The following is a 10319-nucleotide window of genomic DNA, read 5'->3' as shown; positions in this document are numbered from 1 at the left end:
CACCTTGGGTGAGACTGTTAAGATTTTAAAATTACATCACTGCCCTCTGCTGGCAGGGAAATTCAACAGAGCACTGGTCCAAGTAGCCATGGAAACACCTTGACAACTCTGTATTCAAACACTTGAATAAATAGTTTCTCATTTATCAGGATAAGTTTATCAAATCTCTAAAGCTCTTACTAGCTGACAGGTTGTCAGTTCATACTTCTAGTTATGAATCCAGGTTTTCTGTTGCTTTTTTTGCTTGCAAAGTTGTATTTATCGATGTTTCCATTTTTCTGCACACTGGTGGTAAAAGGGTTGGGATTCTGTATTTTAAAACTTTTTGTCATTTTGCAATTTAAGCTTCACTGTGGAATTTGATAAGTTTTGCAAATGCTAGGGGTGACATCCCCTGTATCTTCACAGACGCTTTTGCATATTTTGCATTAACAAACCAAACGGCACTGAGGTTTTTTTTTTGTTTTTTTTTCTTTTTTATGTATTTGCAATTTATTACTTGGCATGCCGAGTTTTACAACAAACACTAACAGGCACACAGGCACAAAAACCCCTGAAATATCAGTTGCAAACACAACACAAATATAGTAAACAATAATGTTTAACTGAGACAAATCACATATTAGATTATACATTTTTCATCATGACCCTTTACTTTGGTACTTCAGCATTTCTTGAAATCAAAAAACAAGATGATTTATGTTTAAAATTTCTTTTGACATGTAATCATGATGGCACACTTGTAATAAAAATCCTTAAAAATATATAGCAAAAGTTTAGATTTCAAAATATATACGTCATGGTAATAAACAAACTATTTGAAAATCCTGAAAATATATGGCAAAAAAAAAAAAAAGTCTACATAGAAAACAGGTGCTGTTGTGTAAACGTAGCGTTTAGAAGCATTGGCATGGTGAGCAGGTATGTCCTTTTGGATATAATTCATACAGAGGAGGCAGGAACATGATATTCATAGAAACATCTTAATGCTGCAAATGCACCTGACTGCTCATGGTCTACTGCAGGCTATGTCTCCTCTTCAGTCATTGCCACCGCAGAGCTTAATCAGCAGCTTCCTGTAGTCTCCTGATGTGTCTCCCTGTTAATTAGAAGTATAACAAATTAATGTTGATAGGCATCTTGCAAAAGCATTGCTTTTAAAAAAATAAATAAATACAATATTTCACAATATTTCTGAATGAGGATAAGTGCTTACATGGATGTGTGTGTACAGCGATTTTCCGTAGTTCTTAACGTATTCCTGACGGATATCCAGCATGTCAATCTCCGAACGGGAGACCATAATCCGGATCAGGGTTCGGTCTTTAGTTCCAGCTCCCTACAAGAGTTCCATATTTACACATACTTAGATAAGTGTTTGGACAAAATATACATACATTTGTTTCAGTAATTCAAATTGAAAGGTGAAATTCATATTTCATTTTTAATGGTTTGATTATTAATGTTTGCTGTACCTTCATGGACTTGTAAAGTCTCTCTGCGAAGTAGCCTGGTGTATTTTTAATGCACTTCACTGCAAACAGACACATCAATTATTGGCAATAAAAAACCAAAAATGCTCAACACAGCCTACACAAAGAGAAAACCAGACTAAAACACATCACGCAAAACACAGCAAAAAATAATCACTACGGGATAACAATAAGAAAAACGGATAAAGGAAAATAAGTGGAACACTTTGGGGGGGAGGGACTATTTTTCTTTTAAAAACATGCATCTGATATGCTAATTTCTACAATGGAATATCTATCAAGACACGGCATGTCAAGTGAAATGAAATGAAACAAACCAACAGCACCAGAATGTAAACACACGAGTGCATAAAATCTAAATAAAATGTGATATCAATATTTAAAATTTAAATAGGTTACTGTACCATAAACCTTATAAATGTTTGCAAAATCAAAAAGAAAACAGATTATTAGCATTTCCCCAGCATTTTTAACATCAAAAGTAGGTCATGGGCTGTACAATATTAAAGCTGGAATGAACATAATATTTGTGCAGCCATTTTGGCAGATAAATGTTCCATCAAACATAATATGGTACACTTAAAAAAAAAACAAAAAAAAAAACGTATCTAATTTATGGAAAAATACCGACAGCTGTGGTGGCCAGAATTTGATCGTACCTATACTGGTAGTTGTTGGTATTTTGCCGTAACTTAGAGAAGTCTTTTTTTTTTACAGTGTTGTCTTCCATGATAATACAGGTGTGAAAAAGGGGGATACTGACTCCATACAGTACTGAAAAGGTGTCAGGAAAAACTCGAACCGGTGAGAATGTGTTCTTCTTACCCACTGCCAACATGCCGCTCTCCAGGTCTCCAGACATCTCTCTGCTGATGCTTTTCTCGATGTCTCTGCCACACATCTTCTGGTATTCGTAAAACACTGCGCACACAAAACGCACACAGTGAATCAGAAACACAAGCATTAAAGTGGAGATTTGAAGGGATGCAAAACAAATGACATTTTTAATGTTATTTGGGTGTTTTTGTCACCACCCAATTCTAACTAAATTACAAACTCATTTGGAACTGGGATTCTTAAGTAATGCCATCAAGAATTTAATTATGTTTTTATAAGTCAATTATAAAATATGTATTATTTCACTTTTGTTTTCCAAGCCTGAAGTTGTAAATTTAACCTTCCAGTGTAGTCACATTTAATAGAACCTCTACTCTAAAAGCAGAGAAATGGGCCGACAATAAATGTCCGACATCATGGAACCGAGATTGTGACGGATAAATTGCAATAACGAAATGACTCATGTATTAACAGGCTTGGCTGACTGTTACATTACTTTGTGTCAGAGGTGAGAGTTTTAATCAGCCTTGATCCGTCAAAGCATGACTCAGCCGTGCTGGGGCAGGGATGCATTTAAAAGCTGCAGAGTAGCAGCTCTCAAAGACTGCACCTCAGCACCACCGGCTTAAGAGAGCTACTGTCCCCCGTACTTTATGAATTTTAACAAAAGCATAGAATCATTTTCACAAGAAGCCTGGGCATGGGAATAATGGCTCTTGAATGTCTTTTTATGGTTTTTTTACGTTTAACCTGGATTGTGTTTAAGGGACACAACACAATATTTCTGGCAAAAGTATCAATAGCCAGCAAAGGTTTTCACATTTTGTCACATCACCACAAATTTTAATGCCATTTATTGGCGGTTTGTGTGAAACAGCAATCCAAGGTTTTGCATTCAGTTGTATTAACAAATGGGAAAAACAAAACAGTCTACCAGGTTTGCACACACCAACAGAAAAAAGAAAATAAGGAATAAAAATTATTATAGGGAAAGGGCGTGTTAACGTCACTCTGGACTTGAACTGGACCAATCTAAAACACACATATGCTTCGATCTCAATCTGAAGTCTTTTGCAGCTTTTCACTCTTTTCTTTTAGAATTGCCCCATACTTAATTCCCATTTCCCCTCCCTGACCAGCTTTGCTAGCCCTCCTGAAGAAACGCATATCCACAGCATGTTGCCGCCTCAGTCGTATCAAAGGGACGCGTGTTTAGGGTAATAGCATGTTTGCATGGTCTTCCACTTGCTTGCTCTGTCTCCTACATGACTTGTCATGAACTCTAAACTTGTGGTTTTCTTGTAGCCAGTCTTCCTTAAATAACCAATCATAATTATGCATAAAAAATATGTTCAGAGATATGAGATTAAAAGGAACTAAATGCATACAAACGCCACACTTCTCAGATTTATTTCAAAAAACAAAAACAAATCAAGTGCGCTTCTCCTTTATATTGATACATCACAGAAAATCCCAATAAAATACATTGACGTTTAAGTATGTTATGTGACAGAATAGTTAAAAAAAAAGATATATTCTATTAAGTGTTGTCTTTGTACCTGTTCGGAGATGTGGTTTGCTCCTTGCACACAAAATGGCATTGAATTTGGACTCATCTGTTCCAAGTTTGTTTTCTCCAGCAGCATACAGCGCCTGCAGAATAACAAATAGCACATGTATATAGAATCATGTGCAAATGGCAATGCTGACCAATTGGAAAGGTATCAAAAGTATCAATAGCCAGCAAAGGTTTTCACATTTTGTCACATCACCACAAATTTTAATGCCCATTTTTTTGTAACCAAGAACCAAGTAGGAAGTAAATTGTAATCTGTTGGCTGTTTCATGCAGCGTACAAACAGTAATCCCCAACATGAGATCGGACTTCACCTGAGCGTCTTGTTTAGCCAGATTGACATCAATATTCTCTCTTTCATCTCGATTACCCTGCAAGATACAAAACGACAATACACTCATTAGATTTGACACGGTTAGGGCAAAAGAGCAGCTGCAAAGTTACACAAGTCATTTCACAACACGGCTGTACCTGAGCCAGAGAGATCAGGAGACGACGGAAGTGGCCTGAGGTATCGCTTTTAATGGCATCTTCCAGGGATTTCTTATTGTCTGGAAAAAAAAAATAAGACAATGAATACAATCAACCTGTAGCTATAGCAACAGGTAGCTACAGCTACCTATACCTGTTGCTATAGGTAGCTGTAGCTACCTATAGCAACAGGTAGCTACAGCTACCTGTTGCTATAGCTACCAGATTAGGAATTAGAATTAGATTAGAAATCTGTTGTTCCTGACAGATTAATATTTTTCCACCAAGACTGGAATATTTTGATGTTTCAATCATCTTTCAGCATTTAATCATTCACTTTTCCCCACATAAATTCACAGATATCAACTATTGTGCTTTTACATATTGAATTGTATTATTATAAAGCTGCATATTCATAGTCCTGATGTCTCTTACTTTCTTTGTAAATCCTGTTTATTTCTTTGATTTCAGCATTGGAGCGCGAGGACAAGATCTCTATCATGCAGGCTTCGTCGGTTCCAGCTCCCTGTGAGGAAGAACAGAGCAACAAATATAACTCTTTTTTTTTTTTCTTCCAGAACAGTTTCCAGTATTTGAGGATAAATGAACTCAGTGGAATCATCATATCTCTTTCTGAGCACTTGCCTTCATGGCACTGTGGAGTTCAGAGGCGTCAAACTCAGCTGGGCTTTTCAGCATGGCCATGACCAGGTTCCTGAAGTCTCCAGAAAGCTCTGAATGCAGATCTTTAATCAGGTCCTGGAAGTGGAAAAGAATTTGAAACGACTCACAGCCATCGTGAGCTGGAAGCTCAGTGGTCAACTCGACCGTAAGGATATTGGATCTCCCTTCCATTTTACTGCTGGCACCAGCAGCAGATGTCTGCCTGTTGCTCATTTCAAAGGAATGGACTTGAGGCCATGTCTGTTACTATGTTTGTAAATGGTGTCAGCTATTTTTGAAGGAGGCTATTCTAGAAAGCAGCCCTATAATAATAATAATAACCACAAACAGAAACGTTACCTTCCCGTAGGACGTTTTGTAGGCTTTGAGTAAAGGTACCCGCTGCTTATTGGAGCGACTGCCCAGTAGGTCGATTATGGCCTGCTCGTCAGTTCCTGTGCAGACAAGTCGGAAATGTAATGTTACGTTCAAATCAGACAGAAAAACGTGACAGACAGGTTTTATTTAATGTTTCTGTTCAGTGTGATTGGTTCATCAGCCCAGAAAACTCACCAAAGCCCTTCATAGCTTTCCTAAGGACCTCCACATCTTTCAGCGGATCAGCTCCTGGGAAGTCTTTGATTGTTCCCCTGAATACTCGCTAATGTAAAAGTACAGAAATCAAGATTTTTTTTTTGTATGTAAAAATGTTTGCATGCGACAAAAAAATCAATTTCTTCTACTTTTGTTTTGCATCCCTTACATTGCTGGATGGAGCGACCGGCATGGCTCCTCCTCCTCCTCCATAGGCTGGCACTGATGGATTTGGTGACGGGGCTCCTCCAAAGCCAGGCATGGGTGGGTTGGGTGACGGTGCTTGGGGGTAGCCGGGCATCGTCTGTCCAGGCTGTCCGGGATACCCCATCCCAGCATACTGTTGTTGGGGCATGGTGCCTCCTGGCTGTGGGTACAGGCCACATGACTGTAGGTTAGGATAGAGGGCACCGCTTCCACCCACATGGGGGGCAGGTGGGTACCCTCCCAGTGCAGGCGGGTACCCCCCAGGTACTTGGGGGAGCATGGATGAGTTTGGAGTAAACGCCCCCATCCCAGCAGGGAACTGGTTGGCCTGTGAAAGATTGGCATTTAAATGAATGTTATAATTATTCTTGGTTTATTTACTGCAGAGAATGCGTAGCAGGTCACACCTTGTTTGCATCAGTAACACATATCTGTGTCTTAAATTATGGATTAATGCCACAGACAAGAAACTTAAGTTATTGTTTCTCTTGTTTTTTGTTTTTTTTGTTGTTGTTGTTATTGTTGTGGTATTAATTGATACGAGTTTCACGCATCCAAAGTGTGATCACGCTAATTAAATGCACCTTTTGCAGAAAATGAGAACCAAAACAGACATAGCAATGATGAAAACAATGTAGGAAAGAGAAAAGAAGCATCAGATTAAAGGGAAAATATGCATGAATGAGACTTTAGCACATGACTGATTTTCATGCAGTAGAACGAGAGGAAAGGTGGCAAAGAAAACTGCAATGCTGAGAACTTTAGGGAGTATGCCTCTGGAGGGAAAAAATCTTACCGTTAAATGTAAGAGCATCAGTTTCCACTACAGGCTGTGCAACTCAGCCTAACTGAAATACTTAACGCAATAACCTGAATACAGTGCATTACAAGTTTATTTTAACAAATGTAGGTTTAACTAACACTTTAGGGCTAAACTCACCATGCCTGCATTGTATCCAGGGTTGGGATAGCTGCCAGGAGCAGTGGAGGGATATCCACCAGAGGGGCCGCCTCCCCACGTGCCTGCAGCAAAAAGTAAACATGCAAATGTATTGTGGAGCAAAGTGCCCAATAAAGTTGACGGACATCCTCCTCAGCGGATTTACAGCCGTTCTGTTTGTTTAATATCTTGATGTAAGAGTGCTGGACAGAGAATGGGAGCAGTATGTGAACTGTGGACAGCAGGATTTACCTCTCTTAGCAACAGCAGAGATGTTTGCTTTTGACCCTTTGTTAGCCAGATTAACAAAGGGCCCCGTCTCATGACTGCTGTTGCCAGTAAACACAACTTGGCTAACAAATTCTGCCTGAAAGGTCCCAAAACTTGAGCACGGAGTATTCTAGAAAATACACTTACTTCCTTTATTTATTATCCCTTTGCAATTAACAAAGTATTTTTGCATTAGAATTTCTAAAGGCATGGATAATACAATCTAATTTCCTTGCATGTACACTGCCAGAGTTTTAAATTACTTTAATCTTTTAAGTTAAAAGACTTAATTGGCATTTCAATTAACCCATGTGTTGTGGCTTGGTTATTTTATACATAGCTTTTTTTTTTAAAAAAAAAGGATGCCCTATGAGTAGACAGATAGGGAAAATGAAACACTCCCAACAGGCTATAACAGAATTTAACTTCTATCACAAATATCCAATACTTTACAACAAGGATAAAGTATTTTTGAGCTGTTCTTATAATTGTAAGATGATTTTTAACCCAATTATGCAACCTTGTAATTCTGAAGTCAACCAACTAAAACAAAAATGTAGTTTTATTTTCTTAAAATGTTTGCTTACCTGTGGGTAATGGTGCTGGGTAGCCTCCAGCCTGAGGAGGATAGGAACCGGGCTGCGGAGGATAGGCACCGGGCTGCGGAGGGTAGCCTCCTGCTTGGGGGGGGTAACCTCCTGCTTGAGGGGGGTAACCTCCTGCTTGAGGGGGGTAACCTCCTGCTTGAGGGGGGTAACCTCCTGCTTGGGGAGGGTAAGCCCCAGGCTGAGGTGGGTAACCAGCTGGTTGTTGTGGAGGGTAAAACCCAGGCTGCGGTGGGTATGTGCCAGCCGGAGAGGGGTATCCTGGGTAGCTCATTGCTTTAAACACAGAAATGCAAAGCTAATGAAATACGGTGCCTTGCAAAGCGTGAAAACATTTCACATTTGTGACATTCAAACTTTGTGTTTTAATGTGGGGGGATTTTATGTGAACATAATGTAGAGCATTATAGTCAAGTTACAGTTTTCATTTATTTTGCAATTAAGTTTAAAGAGTGGCACGCATTTGTATTTAATCCTTTACGTCAGTACTTTGTAACAACCACCTTTCTCTCCAATCACATCTGAAAGTCTTGGAAAATGTCTCTACTGGCTTTGCACATTTAGGTGAAAAAGAAACTTCCATCCCAGTCATAAGTCTTTTGCAACCTGACCAGCTTCCTCTACTCTGATGAAGAAAGCCACCCTGACAGCATGATGCTGCCACCATGATGCTGCCACCATCATGTTTTACATTGGAGATGGTGTTATCAAGGGAGAAGTGCAGTGCTAGCTTTCTGCCGCACAGCATTTTGAATATAGGCCATAAAGTTTTATTTCGGTCTCATTTAACAAGAACATCTCGCACATACATGGCCAACTTTGGAAATTCTTAATTCTCTTGGTTTGTTCCCAGATTATAGGTCTTCTTGCTAGATGATGGGTTGAGCTGTGCTCTGCTAGATGTTCAAGAAATTGTTTTCTAACCTCATCCCCAATATTACTTTAAACCTTTCCATAAATTTTATCTTGACCAGTCTACTATGTGCCTTAGTCTTCATGATGATGTTTGTTCACCAATTTTGTCTTCAGAGAACAGCTATGTTTATTACGGAGATTAAATGACATGGAGGTTGGACTTCATTTACTCACTCTGTTCTGAAGGCAATTTTATGCCCAGTTTATGTCTGGAAACTACCATGTCTTTAGCCTAGTGGTGTGCCAATTGATCGGTAACCGATCATAATTGACCAATTTCCATGATTGGTGATTGCCGATGACTGTCTTTTGTTGCTGATCATAAACTGGTTTACCAGGAAGTATCAGTGATTGAAGAACACTTATTGTTATGTAGCATTCAAGCCATTTTAAATACAATGAGGTAGTAACAGGTAACTGGAAATATCTTTGTTCCCAATTCGTTTTATTTAGAGAGTAAGTAATATGTACTATGGATGCACAGGTGGAAGAGTTTGACTCTTTATATGCTGGCAGCTGGAGTGAAAATATTTGAGTAAAGAGGAAAGAGAAAGTTTCCTTTTAGTTGCATTTGGTAAGAGAAGTCTGTGCTCCACTGGACTAAATTGTTCCATGGTATAACTGACCTCATTGTAGACAGCCCTCAGCTTTGCATTCCCAGTAAAAAAAAAAAAAAAAAGTTTGAATATTCCCATAAAGCAAATAAGATATCCAGTTAAATAGACACACTTAAACCAAATGACATGAAGCTGATAGTCTCTACTGTTCCTCTAGGGCTTTCTAGGATAGTAACTTTGGAAGTTTATTTATAGCTTCTACAAATATTAAATTACTCTCCAAACTCGAGTTGGTGGTTTTCAAGTTAAACAGCTAGTAGTCACTGTAAAAATAAATAAATAAATAAAAGTTTGATAAAAAGAGTACAGGTATTCAGTTTCCAGCCACAATCTCTTCAAGTTCTAACAGATCTAATTTATCCTGCAAGTTGTCAATAGAACAAGCCTCGGGCCTTTCCAAACCTTCTACTGTGGCGGAAACAAGCTAGCAGATTCACTTTAATCTACCTAGCATCTTCGGCTACATAGCCTTGTTCTAAGTATCTATTTAAATTTGCCAACTATAAAACAAAGAACCGCTGTAGTCTTAGCACGAAAGTGGTGGCGCATAAAGCTGAAGCTATGGCAACTACGTGGCTTAGCTAAAGGAAGTAACACAGGCTAACTAACAACTTCAAGAACGCAGGAGTAGTAACACTCTGCAGATAGTCGGCACACAAACAGATTTACTCTCCATAAAGCGTAATACAGAGTACCATCAGTTCTGATATTACATTTGAATTAACTTAGCAAGTACTTACTTTGCGCCCGCTTCTCTTCTCTTCCTGGAGTGCGAAGATCTACTAGGGTGAAGTAGTGTGTCAAATCTTAATGGGTGGGACTCAAATTTTCCATATAGGGGAGCCGCCCATCCCTGTAATGACGTAGCTTTGACAGCAACTAACAACAGTTTATTACGTGACACCAAGCTGCAATGACATCGAGGAAACATCATGTCATACTCTGTTGTTGCATAAGGTTTTACAATATGCGTAAAAAAAACTGAAAATGCGTTTTTTACGCATTTTCTGTTCGGCCTCAAGTTTTCATTGATCTCATAAAATGCTGTAATATGAAACTGTTTTTAAAAGTAATTCTTTAACTTTTAAAAACAGTTAAAGAATTACTTTAACTGTTTAAATTAAAGTTTAT

At 38.7% G+C, this 10319-nt stretch overlaps 1 protein-coding gene across 2 annotated transcripts; it reads right to left on the bottom strand.

Moving 5' to 3' along the window:
* Window positions 1-464: 464 nt before the first annotated feature.
* LOC103133500 (annexin A4-like) lies at window positions 465-10037 on the bottom strand. Of its 2 annotated transcripts, none has more exons than XM_007545256.2 (15): window positions 9929-10037; window positions 7639-7932; window positions 6782-6864; window positions 5804-6169; window positions 5614-5701; window positions 5401-5495; window positions 5023-5136; window positions 4813-4903; window positions 4378-4457; window positions 4221-4277; window positions 3890-3983; window positions 2319-2414; window positions 1476-1534; window positions 1217-1339; window positions 465-1099 (listed from the first exon to the last, which is right to left on the bottom strand). In XM_007545256.2, exons 2-15 carry the CDS (start codon window positions 7928-7930, stop codon window positions 1040-1042), a joined length of 1698 nt encoding a protein of 565 aa, XP_007545318.1. In that variant the 5' UTR covers window positions 7931-7932; window positions 9929-10037; the 3' UTR covers window positions 465-1039. The 2 variants fall into 2 exon arrangements, with proteins under 2 accessions (XP_007545318.1, XP_007545319.1); XM_007545257.2 differs by having other exon boundaries at window positions 5804-6001; window positions 9929-10036.
* Between the last annotated feature and the right edge of the window lie 282 nt (window positions 10038-10319).

Source organism: Poecilia formosa, unplaced genomic scaffold, assembly GCF_000485575.1.
Source record: "Poecilia formosa unplaced genomic scaffold, Poecilia_formosa-5.1.2 Scaffold12, whole genome shotgun sequence".
Taxonomy (NCBI): Eukaryota; Metazoa; Chordata; class Actinopteri; order Cyprinodontiformes; family Poeciliidae; genus Poecilia; species Poecilia formosa.
This window is presented reverse-complemented; position numbering and strand designations above follow the sequence as displayed.